The sequence below is a fragment of the Neoarius graeffei genome, chromosome 17 (genome assembly GCF_027579695.1).
Source record: "Neoarius graeffei isolate fNeoGra1 chromosome 17, fNeoGra1.pri, whole genome shotgun sequence".
In the NCBI taxonomy this organism is placed as follows: Eukaryota; Metazoa; Chordata; class Actinopteri; order Siluriformes; family Ariidae; genus Neoarius; species Neoarius graeffei.
Genome location: NC_083585.1, coordinates 53,846,547 through 53,864,672, shown reverse-complemented (window position 1 = coordinate 53,864,672; position 18,126 = coordinate 53,846,547). Strand labels below are relative to the sequence as shown.

Here is an 18,126-nt window from a genome sequence, read left to right as displayed (position 1 = left end):
ATATCATTGCTGAAATATCTGTATGCTCGGAGGAGGAATTATCTGCACATACTTCTGTGAAAGAAAAGCAGAGCGTGATGAATGGCTCTTGGCTCTATCTGAGACTGGAGCACGTTTTAAAGTCGTCCAATCCATCAGAGTATTGGCAGCTGAACTGTGTCATCACTATACTTCTTCAAGACAAACAGTGTTTGCAGTATCTGACTTCTTCTTCGTATAGCGTTGCATAATGGAATGTATCGCTGATGCGGCTGCATGAACCAACAAAAGAGGCATGTTGCATGAGATGAACGGCACAGTCGGCATTCTTATGTATTGTCTAAGCAATATAGTGGAGCATGCTTTAATCCAGTCCAGTCTGTGAGGAGTATGAATTAGACAGCTTCTTCTTCTTCTTCTTCTTCTTCTTCTTCTTCTTCTTTCAGCTGTTCCTGTTCAGGGTTGCTACAGCAGATAATGTCCCTCTATCTCCTCCAGTCCTCCGTATCTTATTCTGTCACACCAACCGTCCTCATGTCCTCCTTCACGACATCCACAAATCTCATCTTTGCTCTTCCTCTTTTCCTCATCTTTGGTCTTGCTCTTTTGTGCTTCCAGGTGTATGAATTAGACTTTTGATGAGAAATCTGAATGAATTTCATTGCTGTGATTATTCTCACGAGGGACAGATACAGAGAACATCTGGGGATCTTTAACATTCTGCCAAGGACTGTTTCTAGTTTACAAAAAGACTAAATATCCCATTATTCTGATTGAATATCTCTTGACGTCAAGATATTGTCATTATTTTTATTTAATATTTCACTGTTTTGGCTTCATAACTTGCTACTGTATAATGAGCTATACTTTCATTATTTTTGCATATTATCTGAGTTTTTTTAATTTAATATTTTGTAATTACCTCCGCGAACTTTGTTGAAGAGGTTATGTTTTCACCTCCATTTGTTGGTTTGTTTGTTCCCGACATAACTCAAAAAGTAATGAATGGATTTTGATGAAATTTGGAGGAAAGGTGAGCCACGGGCCAAGGAACAAGTGATTTAGATTTTGACGTAAATCCGGATATGTATGTGGATCCAGGATTTTTTTTGTTTGTTTTTTGTCTGTTCCCGATGTAACTCAAAAAGTAGTGAATGGATTTGCATGGAATTTGGTGGACAGGTTTCATATTATCCTAGGTGCAAGTGATTTGATTTTGATGTTGATAATATGTGGCTTGGTAGAGGTATGCAGTCTACTCTACTGAGTCATTACTTTGCCTTAACCTCCTAAGGCCCAAGCTGTTTTTTTACATGCATTTTTTATTTCTCTTTGCTATTTGGGCTTATTAGAACCTGATTAGAATAAAAACTAAGCATCATCTTTTGATAAGATGTACTTTTAGAGTAAAAGTATGTCCACATATGTGGATTCTTCTCATCTCATTATGTCTAGCCGCTTTATCCTTCTACAGGGTCGCAGGCAAGCTGGAGCCTATCCCAGCTGACTACGGGCGAAAGGCGGGGTACACCCTGGACAAGTCGCCAGGTCATCACAGGGCTTATGTGGATTCTTGTTCCGAATTTCTAAAAAGTGCTGTCCACGCATGTGACCGCTAAGCCCTAGGAGGTTAATATCACATTATTTTAAATATGTTGTTAGACTCTTTGTTGATTCAGTGTAATTCAGTTGACAGGCATATACAGTATATCCAATGATTGCTAATTCACATAAGCATTCAGGTATGGTATGTTAAATTATGAAAATCATAAAAATACACAAGTTATTCCACGAAATCGAGTCATACATGAGCTGATAGCTGACGTGGCGCATAGCACCAAGTTGGCTATAAGCCATGTATGATGAGATTGAGTGGAATAACTGTTTTATTCGATCCGCATTCACTGGATTTTGAGAAACAGAGCATTTTTATTTGTATTTTTTGCAAATTCGATAAATAAAAACTTTATACACAGCGTCCCACAAACTCATTTCCACTTAGAATGTAAACAAACCGGTGAAATGACAGTAGCAATTTGTGAAAAATGCTATAATAATAATAATTCTTGAAAAAAAAAAAGACACATTCTTACCGTCAAATACTTTCATTCCATATTTTGTTGCTTTTTTTTGGTGTATTTTTTGGCGGGGTTTTGTTTTCCAGTAGAGTTTTTATTACGTCCTCGGTTGATTCAGCAACATGATCCACCATTTTGTATGATATCCTAGTAGTAGAGTAGCCAATCAGAGCACACGATTGCTCATATCCAGTCAATGGGGATAGAATAAATAGAATTATTCACCTAAAGTATTATCACATCACTTTTCAAAGCTTCTCATTCAGGATTTCTGTATAGCACAGATTTATTTTATTAATGTAATTATAAGCATAACTATTCAAATATTCGTAAGGCACATTCAACAGAAGCCAGTCGAATAAAATTTCATTTTATTCAATGAAATGTGTAATATCTACTGGACTTTTACTAGTTTTATCAAAATTGTTGTTTGATTCAAGTTGAAATGGCTTATTTATTTATTGGGATTTATAGATTATTGTGTTTGATATGAAACCTAACCAGTTCAATTGACCACTTCATTCAGTTATAACATCTGTGACTTTGATGGTGGTTGAATGTGAGCTAAACCAATGCAAGGCCATTGGGGGGGGGGGGGGATAGGTGCTCCTGGATCTGCTTCATGGATCTCTAGGATTTGCCAGATCCCACTTTGAGAACCATGGGCAATGGATAATAAAATTTCTCAGGATGTATGTAACAACATATCAGGTGGCGATAAACCATGATACAAATTTATGATGATTTGAATCAATGAAATAAATAAAAAAAATGAACCGTAATTATCAGGCTGCAAAATCTCTGTGTTTCCTAGCTGTAATTGTATTGTATGTAGTAAAAGTTCATTATGTCTACCTATTGAAACTATTCTTTAAATTCGTTTTTTAAGACAAGGATTTTTTAAGATGTTACCTTGACAGTTTTGGTGATAAACTTCCGCCTTCTTCAAAACAGTCACCAGATGTCGAGTGGTGACGTGCCTTATCAGCTGATGTTACGCTACGGAGGCGTGAACGTCCCGCCCAATTTGACAGGTAGTTCACGCCTCCTGCTGTCAAGGTCGCTCCTCCAGGACGGCGCTCCAGGTGTGCGACAGTGCATATGCTCCCTCATCCTGGTTCATCGTTCTCTGCGCACGCTTTCGTATCTCCACTGCCTCTAAAATCCAACGCTGGAATCTATTTTCTTCAGCGCGAATGACTCTGGCCTCCTCCCAATTCATTATATGATTATGTCGTTTACAGTGGTCTGAAATGGCTGATTTTAAGTTTTCTTGGTGTGCTTTTTCTTTTTCGGATCTTGTGAGTCTTTTTGTTGTTTCTTTTTCACGTTCTATTTGGTGTTCTTTTTTTCTAGTATGGAAGCATCTGCCCGTTTCACCGTTTCGTAATTGTATTGTTTTGACAGCAGAAACATATAACAGAGAAAATGTATGTGACTTCACCATAGGCGGAAGTAACACAGCTCTAATTCCGTGAAAACATACAAAACAGATCTAAAATGGGAAAGAGCTCTTTTTATAGACTGCTGAAAGCTAAAGAAAAAAGAAGCAAATGTAAAGAGGGCAAAGTTATTAAGAAAATGAGGTTATTAAGAAAATGAAACGTTTTTATTTTAATTAAAGGAATATTTAAGTTGATAAAGAATAGGAAAATAAATGTTGCATACAGATTTTTTTTTGGTAATAAAGTTTTCTTTTTTTCAAAAATATTGTGGGAAAATAAAATTATGACCCAAATATCGTAAATCAAATCAAATCATGAATTGAGTGAATCATTACATGCCTGTTGTGAAGCTTTAAGAAGATGGGCTTAAAACACAGCATTGTTTTATAACGTGGGTAAAAAAAAAATGCATGTGGGAGGCATGTTTGTGGGTGTGGCCTGTACAGCTGTTGACATTCTGATGATAATTGTTAGTAGCCAACAATTTTTTCAACTTTAATTGAACAAAACACATTTATGTTGATTAAAAAAAGGAAAATATTGCTTTTTTTGGTAATAAAATTTTATTCATTGAACTTTTTTTCACAAAAATATCATGGGAAAATCAAATCACGAACCCAATATCATGAATCAAATCGAATCGTGAATTGGGTGAATCATTACATGCCTGTTATCAGCACTAAGGATTAATAGTATTTAAAAGGTATCTAATACGCCACACCAGTATGATGATGCACTTGCATTGAATGACAAAACTGCAGCTGTTCTTTTTTTTTTTATTTACCCTGGTTAAAATTCCTTCCTTCTTTAACTCATTATTCATTCATCTTCGGTCAGTGCCTTTGTCCTGGTCAGGGTCATGGTGGATCAGGAACGTATCCCAATAACAGTGAGATTCATCCTGGATGGGACGCTAGGTCATCACATTTCTCCTAGTCATAAAAAATTCTCACGGGAATTGCTGTGGAATGTGGATCCAAACTTCCACTGAAGTATTCCGATGACAGGGTGGTGAATCACTTATACTATTCCACCACTTGAGAGCTTCTTATTTTGTCTTTTTTTTCTACTTTAATCGCATTGAAAACCCACATGGACACAGGAAGAACATGCAAAACTCCACGCAGACAGAAACCCGAGCTTTGGATTGAACCGTGGACCCTGGAGCTGTGAGGCGCCAACGTGACCCACTGCACACAATCGTGACCCTAATTATTGCACATATTTCTCTTCCCTGAGACATCACAACAAGACGGGGAGTGTGAATGCAGCATGTCATGGGGTATGGTTACAGAAAGTAGTACAGTATATCCTCAAATCCTCAGCTCAGGTATAACTCTCAAGATTACTTGAGCCAACACTCTCGGGTAGAAACGAGGTTGATTCTCAGCATCTGAATTCAGAAAGACTAATGGGCGGTGATATGTTAACTCTCAGTAGTGGGCTGGCATCACCATCAGGCATCCGGCTGAGTGTAGGTCACAGTTCATTTGTGCTCAAGGACGTCGCTTGGCAAATATTTGCTGAGTGGAACATGTTTTAGTGTTGGGTCAAGTAAACACTTCCTCGTGAGCGTGACAAACATCCCACAATTTTCAGGAAAAAGTATTGTATTGTACCCTGTAAAGAGGCACTACTGTCTAAATAAACTTGTACTCTATCTGATCTACAGAGGTTATCGTGTCCATGTAGGGGAGATGCAGGGTCCCGTCTGGGTTCTGAAAAATATTCTTCACTTTTGTCCTTGAAAAATCAAGTCGAAAAGGATTCTTCACTTTTGCTTATTTTTTCTTCACTTAGTGTGTATTTCTGCTTAGCTACTGACATATCAAAGTGGACTTAATACAGGTTTATACCAAGCAAACTGGCACAATTCAAATATTTGTACAGCTACAGCCAGGCCTTTCCATTACATATAAAATTTGGGCTCCACTCCAGGATCTAATAAGAAAGACTTGATTTTGGGTCCCCTGTACACCCTCAAGCTCAAATAAACCTCTTTATTTTGAGCTTACTGAAGGTTATTTTAGCATGGAATTATTCAATAGAGGTACTTGGACTCCCTTTAGCCTTTACTTGGTCAAGAAGAGTCTTGGACCAACCAACAGTGAAGGAATTCGAATTTCCCGTCGATTTATGAACTCACCAAAGAATGGCACTGCGTTTTTCATCATACATTCACCACCACGGGGACTCAACACACCATGCCGGCTGAAACATAGCTCCCTTCAGTCGCTTGCCGGCTGACAACACTTTCTCTTTGGCATTTTTTTTTACCGACCCCTGTATTACTGACGCTGTCCGATGTGCTCGGGGACGGTCGGGGCTCTGAGTGTTTTATACCGACCCCTGTATTACTAACGCTGTCTGATGTGCTCAGGGACGGTCGGGGCTCTGAGTGTTTTATACTGACCCCTGTATTACTGACGCTGTCCGATGTACTCGGGGACGGTCGGGGCTCTGAGTGTTTTATACTGACCCCTGTATTACTGACGCTGTCCGATGTGCTCGGGGACGGTCGGGGCTCTGAGTGTTTTATACTGACCCCTGTATTACTGACGCTGTCCGATGTGCTCGGGGACGATCGGGGCTCTGAGTGTTTTATACTGACCCCTGTATTACTGACGCTGTCCGATGTGCTCGGGGACGGTCGGGGCTCTGAGTGTTTTATACTGACCCCTGTATTACTGACGCTGTCCGATGTGCTCGGGGACGGTCGGGGCTCTGAGTGTTTTATACTGACCCCTGTATTACTGACGCTGTCCGATGTGCTCGGGGACGATCGGGGCTCTGAGTGTTTTATACTGACCCCTGTATTACTGACGCTGTCCGATGTGCTCGGGGACGGTCGGGGCTCTGAGTGTTTTATACCGACCCCTGTATTACTGACGCTGTCCGATGTGCTCGGGGACGGTCGGGGCTCTGAGTGTTTTATACCGACCCCTGTATTACTGACACTGTCCGATGTGCTCGGGGACGGTCGGGGCTCTGAGTGTTTTATACCGACCCCTGTATTACTGACACTGTCCGATGTGCTCGGGGACGGTCGGGGCTCTGAGTGTGCCTCCCCCATGACTGTTTCGATAACATGACTGACCCCTTGAAAATGGTTCCTCCAGGAACCATTAAACGTTTTTAAACGTTTCAGTTGTCAAGACAATGGAAAAACTAAAATACAAGAGCATTTTGTTTTGTGCACAAGAGCATTGTGATGTATCTTTCTGTTTTTGTATTTTAGTTTTTCCGTTGTCTTGACAACTGAAACGTCATCGTTCCTGGAGGAACCATTTTCAAGGGGTCAGTCACCAAAGGGTTAAATCATCTTCAGTGCTTGAAGAAGCCCCACCCAAAAAAAACTTTACCAGCTTAGACTGCACCATTGTTTGGTTCACGCAGAGATATTTCCAACACCACACCAGGCCAATTAAGATGTACTCCGATTGGTCGAAAGCTTAGCGCTCATTTGGTCATTATGTGGAGTTGATTTTTATTGATCACAAGCACATGCTCATTGTTTAAACTCTGGCTTCCCACTGCCTCTTCACTGGGGGTGGATTTCAGCAAACATAGAGATTTGTGGCGGGATTTGTAGAAAAGATGAGTTATGATAATGATAAAGATGACAAATACATTCATCACTGTGACGATTGGTCGTAATTTTCTCTTCGTCACTGATGGATTACGTTTGTCAATGACGAGCGTGACGAGCACCAGTAGGAGATGGACGGGATATCAGGTATCGGTTCAAGTCCTGGAGTCCCAAACATTGTAAACACCCTGAAATATTCCTTCACGTCTTTTAATTTTCCCAGTCTTTTAAAGTAGACTTGAGTAGAGGGTTGACTTTGGCTGTGGTTTGAGTGATCCTGGGAGAGGTGCATGTCATACTTGTATGTTTTTTCACACCTACAACTTACTAGCTAGATCCCAAACTCATCGTCTAATTTACACCAGATGATGAGAAAGTAAGGAAGCTTGTTCCCAGACCTATCCATTTTTTCTCTCTTCTTATTGGAGCTTAGCTTTTCTACTTCCCTTTTTCTCTTTTCCCCCATTCCTCACGCTTTCCTTCGTCTTTCTGCTCCTGGGTATGACTCTGAACATTGTTGATGTCACGTCCAAACTGGAAACAAAGCCCCCTGTTTTTCTCAAAACAGCTTAATAACCGAAATGTGGAAACATTTTAAATGGGACAGGAACTTGGAGGTTCCTGAAGTGAAACTGATCTATACTATCAGGCACACACAGTGATGGTAGGATTCCCACCTCACAGCTCCACGGGTCGATCCTGAGCTTGGGTTACTGTCTGGATGGAGTTTCGCATGTTTTCTTCGTGTCTACCTGACGTGGATTTTCCATTGGGTTCTCCAGTCTCCTGTACCTCCCATAAACTTTTAATTTGGATTAACTCCTCTACGCTGTGAATGTGTGTGCTGTGTGCTTGGTGCCCTGAGATGAACTGGCACTTCCTCCAGGGTGTATTCCTGCCTCGCGCTTGGTATTCCCAGGATAGGCTCTGGATCCAAAGTGAAGCTGAACGAATGATTATATACAGCGGCGGCTACAATTATCGACACCTTAACGATCTTTTGGCCGTTGCAAAAGTAGAAAAGACTTTCAATACGTAAACTGTGCATGAATTATTACTCAAACTTCCACTGGAAAAATAATTAGTTGATTCCCGATTACTTAGCGTATCAGATCACGTGACACCATTCCACAATTGACACCTTTGTCCACAGTTATCGACACCATTCTACAATTGTCGACACCCAGATGATTATTTATTTAAAAAAAAAATCGGTATGTGGTATTAAGTTAACAAAACATGTTTCTTCGTACAAAATATCTTTTATATAAATATATGGATGTCGGTGTTTACGTAAATGAGGAAGTAATTCTAATGTTTGTAAACAAATGAACTGATAATGTTTAAAGGAACAGTCCACCGTATTTCCATAATGAAATATGCTCTTATCTGAATTGAGACGAGCTGCTCCGTACCTGTCCGAGCTTTGCGCGACCTCCCAGTCAGTCAGACGCGCTGTCACTCCTGTTAGCAATGTAGCTAGGCTCAGTATAGCCAATGGTATTTTTTGGGGCTGTAGTTAGATGCGACCAAACTCTTCCGCGTTTTTCCTGTTTACATAGGTTTATATGACCAGTGATGTGAAACAAGTTCAGTTACACAAATTGAAACGTAGCGATTTTCTATGCTATGGAAAGTCCGCACTACAATGACAGGAGTACTAACACCTTCTGCGCGCTTCGGCAGCGCATTGATACGGAGCTCAGATATCAATGCGCTGCCGAAGCGCGCAGAAGGTGTTAGTACGCCTGTCATTATAGTGCGGACTTTCCATAGCATAGAAAATCGCCACGTTTCAATTTGTGTAACTGAACTTGTTTCATGTCACTGGTCATATAAACCTATGTAAACAGGAAAAACACGGAAGAGTTTGGTCGCATCTAACTACAGCCCCAAAAAATACCATTGGCCATACTGAGCCTAGCTACATTGCTAACAGGAGTGACAGCGCGTCTGACTGCGTCTGACTGACTGGGAGGTCGCGCAAAGCTCGGATAGGTACGGAGCAGCTCGTCTCAATTCAGATAAGAGCATATTTCATTATGGAATTACGGTGGACTGTTCCTTTAACCTGTGTCAGAAAATCTTTTGTTCCACTTTCTACCCGCTTTCTAAGTATTTTCATCGATCGCATTTTGTTAATCATTCATCGTTGTTTGTATTGATTTCTAGTTTTGTAGTTTACCAATAATTCAAACAGTGCTCTAATTTGTTGCAATTCAATTCAGATTGGTGAAGCTTCAGTATTTTCAAGCAAGTGATTTTTTTTTTTTTCAATTGAGATTTTAAATTTAGATAAAAAAAATATAAAATGTCTACTGGTATTGTAATATGTGGTAGATATTTACAACAAACTACAAAAGAAAAATTTTCTGAATGGAATAGAAAAATCATATTTCAAGCATGTAATTTTTTATATGCTAGGAATTTAATTCTGGTCTAATTCTATTTATTGCAATCGGATTCCAAATACTCTAAGCATTCCATTCTGTTATGAATCAGAAAAAAATATATAAATCACAGCACTTTTATTTTTTTAAAGTACTCCATCTACTTCAACAATGTTACACAAAGATCGATCCATAACAGTTGTAAATGTCACTTAATTCCACAGGGTGTCGATAATGGTGGACACCGGTGAAAGTGTTCACTTTTATCGACACCTCACGTGACTTCTCAAACGCGCGTTTAGATGCAAAATGGCGGCTGTCAAATGAAAGAGTTAGAAACAAAGTAGGTTTCGACGAGGAGATCATGAAATATCGGTGAATTTGATAGGTAAAATCATGTCCATGATCTTTCCACCACGCTTACCTGCGATGATAACGTCCGGGTTTTCATCAAATTGCTGATCATGCAAAAAAGAAGAAAAAAGCCATCTCAGGTAACGAGCTGTGTCATCAGACGACAAGATCAAAGGGCGAGGCGGGTCTTCGGGTTGATTAATTAACCAATGATAACTGTTGTAACTGAAACTCCCTTTGTAAAATTGTTTTTTTATCAGTAAATCTGAAAAAGTGTCGATAATTATGGACTGTTGATAATTGTAGCCGCCGCTGTATATGTCGATGATTGATAGATACTCAAGTGAATGAGCTTGAAACAAAAGTTTTTTTTTTTAAATCATTTAACAAGGTTCATGGTGGATCCAGAGCCTATCCTGGGAGCACTGGGTATGAGAGTCAGGCAGGACTGTAAGAATGATTTCATCATAAATGCAGAGGGGAACCATCAGGGCCTTCTCGGCGTTTAGAGAAGACCCAAACATATCAGCATTTCAAATCTCATCTCATCTCATCTCATTATCTCTAGCCGCTTTATCCTGTTCTACAGGGTCACAGGCAAGCTGGAGCCTATCCCAGCTGACTACGGGCGAAAGGCGGGGTACACCCTGGACAAGTCGCCAGGTCATCACAGGGCTGACACATAGACACAGACAACCATTCACACTCACATTCACACCTACGGTCAATTTAGAGTCACCAGTTAACCTAACCTGCATGTCTTTGGACTGTGGGGGAAACCAGAGCACCCGGAGGAAACCCACGCGGACACGGGGAGAACATGCAAACTCCGCACAGAAAGGCCCTCGCCGGCCACGGGGCTCGAACCTGGACCTTCTTGCTGTGAGGTGACAGCGCTAACCACTACACCACCGTACCGCCCCAGCATTTCAAATATTATATTTAATTTATTTCATTCTTTAACTACTTTCATTCTTTCATAATTTCATGATAATTATTCGCTTCTAATTCGGCCTCGTTTTCTATCAAATTTGCTTCAGAAATGAAAGGGTTACTGTCCTGAAAACATTAAAATCGAGTTATCCATTGAGATATTTTTTTTGTTTGTTGTCTCTAGGCTGAGAAGAGTTTAGAGCTGCTCACTCATTAGTTAGGACTTCATTGCCGGGACAGAAGGCCACGGCAGTGTATGTTTATGTCGGAAGTGACAGATGAATTAACCAATCAGATTTTGATTTATAGTGGGTGGGAGGGACTAAAAATGTATCGCCCTCGGCCTTCTCAAAGGCCAACGCGAGCTTAACCATGAGTCGGCGCCATCAGTGCAGCAGTGAAGTCACCTTCCAGCTGGTGTAGCATTCATCAGTAGTGTTAGCGAATGTTAATATGCTAATAAAGCGGTCAAGCCAGTGCTATCAAGAGCAAGTACCACAGACTAACGACCGAGAAACTAAGATTTCTGTCTCCAGACTCTTCTTCCACGCTGCACACTCACTACAGTATTCTTCACTCAGACTTTAGTATTCATTTCCTCATGTAATTTACTGAGTTACTTTTAAAATCAACATTGACAGCTACACACAATGGAGTGAGCTGGCAGCCTGCCGCTAATCCATTACAAAATCCTTCACCCTGTTGCTTTTTTGGTGTCTGGCTAAGTTTTGGCTGACCTCAAGTCCCAGCACTAATAGTAACGGTTCACGACTGAATAAATGTACACTACCGTTCAAAAGTTTGGGGTCACTTTGAAATGTCCTTATTTTTGAAAGAAAAGCACTGTTCTTTTCAATGAAGATCACTTTAAACTAATCAGAAATCCACTCTATACATTGCTAATGTGGTAAATGACTATTCTAGCTGCAAATGTCTGGTTTTTGGTGCAATATCTCCATAGGTGTATAGAGGCCCATTTCCAGCAACTCTCACTCCAGTGTTCTAATGGTACAATGTGTTTGCTCATTGCCTCAGAAGGCTAATGGATGATTAGAAAACCCTTGTACAATCATGTTAGCACAGCTGAAAACAGTTGAGCTCTTTAGAGAAGCTATAAAACTGACCTTCCTTTGAGCAGATTGAGTCTCTGGAGCATCACATTTGTGGGGTCGATTAAATGCTCAAAATGGCAGAAAAATGTCTCGACTATATTTTCTATTCATTTTATAACTTATGGTGGTAAATAAAAGTGTGACTTTTCATGGAAAACACAAAATTGTCTGGGCGACCCCAAACTTTTGAACGGTAGTGTACAAAATAATGTAGATGTATGAATTTCGTAGAATTTAGCGACTTATGATGCGCTGTACTAAATTCTTATCCGTTTTGTTCTTCAAATCCATCTTTCTGGAAAGTCGTACTGGAAAAATTCTAAATGTAGGTGATGGGAAGATTTCAATAAGACATGTTCAGGTTCATAGATAGTTGTTGACTGAATAGACTACAGTTTGCACAAAGAAATTGTTTGGTTTTCGTCTTTTTTTTTTTCATGTGGTTTACACTATAAACACAATTTCCCGATTTGCTGTTTTGCTGTCTAGACATGAACAAAGCACCGATTTTAATGTCATGTACACTTCTTATTATGGTAAAGCCTGCTACATATGACTCACATGACACACTTGCGGTAAAACCCTAAAACAAGTTAAAAGCAACAATTGTTTATTATATTCAGTCCAGACTTCATTGGTCATGATACGTGTGACGAAGATCCTTTTGGTGCGTCAATCAGTGCCTCCTGGGAAAGTGTCCATAATAGTCTATAGTTTTAAAGAGTAATAGATATCTCCCAGAAGATATCTGCTTGTCATCTCCAGGACCATAAGCGCTTTGTTTAAGCACATACCAGTCTGTATTCGTTTAGTGACAAGGAGAAGGAAAGGAAAAACAGACCAGATGTGGCTCGGAACTAAAAATAGTCATGACAGTCGGCCGTTTGCAGGAGAGCAGGAGTTGTCTCGAGTCGACTCTGTTCTCGGTAATGAGAAATTGTGTTTGGAGAATCTGAAGAGGTCAGTTTAAAAGTTCAAGAAGAAGTTTCCATCACAGCGTGATGAAATGTTAGGGAAAAACAGACATCGCTGAAGACTACATCTGTTAATATGCGATGACGTAAAGTGGAACAGCGTTATGAATCGCGGTTCTTCACATGGGTTGGATTAACAGGAGATGCCGTGTTCGAGTCTGTATTGTTCTGAGACTTGGACTGTTCCATTGAGGCTGTGTGCATTCTTAGTCTGGATCTAAAACACACAAACAACTCTGGAAACTAAGCAATGCCTCAACCGTAGTTCACACTAACAACCAGGTTGCTTGTAGCAGCCAATACTGTTGTTGCTGGTTCAGTATTTGTTTTCATTTTTCTTGTTCTGAGAAACAATAGTAATTAGCTACGACTACCAAGGCTACTACTTACATTACATTAATGGCATTTAGCAGACGCTGTTATCCAGAGCGACATACAACATACCCACGGGGTTAGGTGCCTCACTCAAGGGCACTTCAGCCATTCCTACTGGTCCAGGGAATCAAACCAGCAACCTTTTGGTCCCAAAGCTGCTTCTCAAACCATTACGCCATGGCTCCCCCTGGATCACCCACACCCAAATTAAACAATGCACTAATGAGTGTAAAAATAATTTGTTTGCTTAACATGACATCGTAATCTTTGTACGTAAAGCAAGCTAACCGATACTAGCCGCGTACACTCACTCGGGGTACCAAACCAACAATCTCTGCTACTTTCTTAAAGGGGAAGAAAGGGCAATATATACGGTTGCTGATGTGACAAAGTAACGTATTCTTAAGTATTCTATCAAATTTATGTACTAGAAAACAACGAAATATCTTGGTAATTGTAAATATAATAGTCGGTACGCTAAACCGCACAAGAGTCGCCATTTTTAAAAGACCGTGACGTCAGCCCTACCCACTGCACTAGGAGAGAAGCGTGTAATTATGGCGTCGGGCGCATCAACTGAAAGCGACAGCTCTGTCGAATCGTACGAAGAGATCCCGCAAGACACACTGCAAGCAGGCTATGGCTTAGAAGGGTACCAGTTTGAACCTAGGAGAGGTACTCTCGACTCCGGTGATGACGAAAGAAGAGAAGAAAGCTCGAACTCGCTTGGTGTTTTTCAGCGGAAACGAGTGAAAAGACACGTCTGGAGGATCGTTATGCTTTCCATCGGTCCTGTTATTACACCCGAAAGCAACACACTGCGGCATTGTGTAGCCGATCACTTACAATTCATCCTACTTTCCGATTCACACGTGCTATTCCCAACCTCAATGAGCCAACACAACTGGGCACATACATACGTCATGAGTGTTACGCAGAGAAAATGAACGTGCATTCTGATTGGATAAAATTAATATCATGGCGGGCTGTTCAAACTGCGGAAATAGTTTGCTCAAGCTACTTTCAAAACACTATAACTTTCCAACCTTAGAACGAAAAACTTTTGTAAGTCTTGAATAAGGTTCGTCAATGTGTGTTTTATTGTTATATTTACTCTCTATATTGCCCTTTCTTCCCCTTTAAGCTTAATTTTTCTTCCTAGTGTCTCGATACACATTAACAAGAGAGCGTCTATGAAAGGATAAGCTATATGCTTTTCTTTTGTGTGTCAAACAGTAAATGAAAACCAATTGCTGGTTGGAACTAAAGTTGTGAGTGAAGAAACTAGCATAGGATTGGTCCCTGGAATCATTTAAGAAAATGTTTTCGTTGTTGTTGCATAGCTAATTTGCGTACAATTCCATAGCTAATTTGTATACGGATTTCACTCAGAATGATGTGTAGAAATGTCGCTTGTTTGTTTTTTTGCTTTGAATTATAACAACATCCTCTGACGAAGACAAGCGTGAGACAGTCTCACAAGATTCAGGTGAATGAGGAGACTGAGATACAAAATGTGAATGTCATTCGGCGTAGTTTTGATTTCAACCTGTCAGATGATTCTGGTTGACTGTTTACATGGAAAATGTTGGTAATGGTTTACTTAAAACTGTTATTAATAGAGACACATAACCTCTATGGATGCACTTTATGATGCTGGATATAAACCTACATAAATATTTATACAACTTTATGAGAACAGGTGACCGTGAGTTGACCTAGTGGTTAGCGTGTCCGCCTCTCGACCAGGAGATCATGAGTTCTACTCATGGATGGGTCATGCCAAAGACCATCATAAAAATGGTACCTACTATCATCTGGTGAGGTACGACGCAATACAGATGTGAGTAGGAAGTCAAACTCTCGCGGTTACCAGAAGACCAGCCCCCCCCACTGTAATCCTAGCTATGTAATAGGCAAGACACCGAGGGCTATAGAAACAGGGATCGGTGACGCCCAATGTGCCTTGTGGCATAGTGAGTGCTTTCATCAAATAACACAACTCCTGTGTCAAGTGACATAAGGTTGATATAACACTTTTTAAAGGAACAGTCCACCGTACTTCCATAATGAAATATGCTCTTATCTGAATTGAGACAAGCTGCTCCGTACCTCTCCGAGCTTTGCGCGACCTCCCAGTCAGTCAGACGCAGTCAGACGCGCTGTCACTCCTGTTAGCAGTGTAGCTAGGCTCAGTATGGCCAATGGTATTTTTTGGGGCTGTAGTTAGATGCGACCAAACTCTTCTGCGTTTTTCTTGTTTACATAGGTTTATATGACCAGTGATATGAAATAAGTTCAGTTACACAAATTGAAACGTAGCGATTTTCTATGCTATGGAAAGTCCGCACTATAATGACAGGTGTACTAACACCTTCTGCGCGCTTCAGCAGCGCATTGATACGGAGCTCAGATATCAATGCGCTGCCGAAGTGCGCAGAAGGTGTTAGTACGCCTGTCATTATAGTGCGGACTTTCCATAGCATAGAAAATCGCTACGTTTCAATTTGTGTAACTGAACTTATTTCATATCACTGGTCATATAAACCTATGTAAACAGGAAAAACGCGGAAGAGTTTGGTCGCATCTAACTACAGCCCCAAAAAATACCATTGGCCATGCTGAGCCTAGCTACATTGCTAACAGGAGTGACAGCACGTCTGACTGACTGGGAGGTCGCGCAAAGCTCGGATAGGTACGGAGCAGCTCGTCTCAATTCAGATAAGAGCATATTTCATTATGGAAGTACGGTGGACTGTTCCTTTAAAACAGGTTTTGAGAGTGAGAATTATTATTCTGTAGCAGCACGTATTTCACTTTAGGTAAAGTCGATTTCGTAATTTTGCTGATAGGATTTTTCTATGATTAATTATAATGATGTGATGACATCATAATGACAAAGTTGTATTTTTTCCTCTCAGCACTAAAATAGATTTCTCTTTTCTTGCAAGTCTACTGTATGTTATATAACTGGCATACCAGCTACAAAGCCAACTGTCTTGATGTTATAACATAAGTCAACCTGGAAAGTCGTACAACGCAACCTTATGTCAATAGAAATCAACCCCTGGACTCGGGTGTTACGTCAAATTGACTTTGAAATGGGCAAAACCAGTTTTATGATGTAATAGCTGATACAGGTTGTTATAAGCATTTAAAATGCTTCTCAGGAAGGTCAGAAAGGGTTTATGTCGGTGTTATGAACAACAATATGAACAAAATGGCTTTAAATGAGCAAAAGTTTCATTCATATCCTGTGAATGATTGATTGATTATTTTTTGAACTGAAAAGGAATCTGATTTTAATCCCAATGGAAGTCGTCAGTGCAAATATAAAAATCGTGTTGTATATGAATCTGAAAAGATTTTTTATTTTTGCTGTTGCAGAGATCGAAGCGAAGGAAGCTTGTGAGTGGCTCCGAGCTGCAGGTTTCCCGCAGTACGCGCAACTTTTCGAAGGTAAGCCTCCACCAACACACCAACCGCGTCAGACCCTAAAAGTAAAGCCATACTGTACAAACATTTATTTTACAGAAGCCTCAGAGTGACTGCATGGCGTCAATGGTTCACAAAAAGCATAATTTTAACCCGGCATTGATAGTTCTGGCTGTTGTTTTAGAGAAATTCTGACGTTTAACATGGACGTGAGTTCATTCATTCGTCATGTGCAAGAGCATGCACTGGTGACTTGTTGTTATTTCATTTGTACAGCTGCTGACTGGAGTCTGGAAAAAGAAGTAACGCTAAAGTTGTGTGAAGTTAGCGCTGACAGAAAGGAGGACAGACTTTGGCCAGTGTGACTTGTTCCAGTTTAAAGTTACAATCCAAACATCCTACAGTATGACACACTCAAAGAGAAAGGGCATGGGAACAACCTCGTTTTATCAGCGCTGCAAAAACAGTCTTCCGCTCAAAAACTTTACGGCCCGTCCGGCTTTGGAACGAGAGGCTTGAGCCGGCTTAAAGACTTTAAAGATTAAAGTATGTCGAAGTAAAATTGATTTTGCTAATTTAGCATTTAAAATTGTCATATATCACAGCGCTGTTGAATTCTCAAATCTGATTGGTCAGAGGGTGTTGATGAAGTTAATTTAGTAGTAGGTATAGTACTGTAGTAGCAGGTTATACAAGAACTTGTACTGTGGAAGTTCTGCATAATACAGATCTAATAATAAACAGTGATGGGAAGGAGGCTCAAGTGTCAGTGCTTTATGGAAATCTTCAGGAGAGGAACGTGTACACTGTTTGGGTTCTTCATTTATTTATTTATTTATTTATTTAAAGAGAGAAAAGGCAGGTGATGTAATGACTGTCTTTAGCATTGCCAAATTGCTGTGGTATAAGAGGAATCAAACACTTTGGGACATAATGTTTATGGGAAATAATCAACTTTAGAAGAGTAAAAGTAACTCTGTTCTAGGGCGTCGTGGCTCAGGTGGATAAGGCACCATACCATAAATCCGGGGACCTGGGTTCGATTCCGACCCAAGGTCATTTCCCGATCCCTCCCTGTCTCTCTCTCCCGCTCATTTCCTGTCTCTACACTGTCCTAAAGGTGAAAAAAGCCCCCCAAAAATCTTTAAAAAAAGTAACTCTGTTCTGTGTCAGTCAGCATCACATTATTCCTCTGTTGATTATTTTCCAATAACTGCATGCTTCTCTGTGTTCTATTACCTCTCCAACGCCTCTGTTTGTTTGTTTCTTTGACTTTTCCCAAGGTAAGTCAAAAAGTAGTAAATGGATTTGGATGAAATTTGGAGGAAAGGTGATCCATGGGCCAAGGAACAACTGATTAGATTTTTAAGTAAATCTGGATATGTATGTGGATTCAGGATCCAAATATGTATGTGGCTTCAGATATCTATGTGGATCCAGGATTTTTTTTTTTTTTGCCTTT

General features: G+C 40.3%; 1 protein-coding gene across 6 annotated transcripts in view; it reads left to right on the top strand.

Moving 5' to 3' along the window:
- The window catches only part of stard13b (StAR related lipid transfer domain containing 13b), a 269,782-nt gene that overhangs the window by 215,189 nt on the left and 36,467 nt on the right, over positions 1-18,126 (top strand). For 5 of the 6 annotated variants that reach the window (XM_060897733.1, XM_060897732.1, XM_060897734.1 and 2 more), the window contains one exon: positions 16,617-16,688. In XM_060897733.1, coding sequence (XP_060753716.1) covers positions 16,617-16,688 — 72 coding nt within the window. Of the gene's footprint in view, positions 1-16,616; positions 16,689-17,028; positions 17,211-18,126 lie in introns of those variants that run through there. The other variant, XM_060897737.1, reaches the window with a different exon arrangement.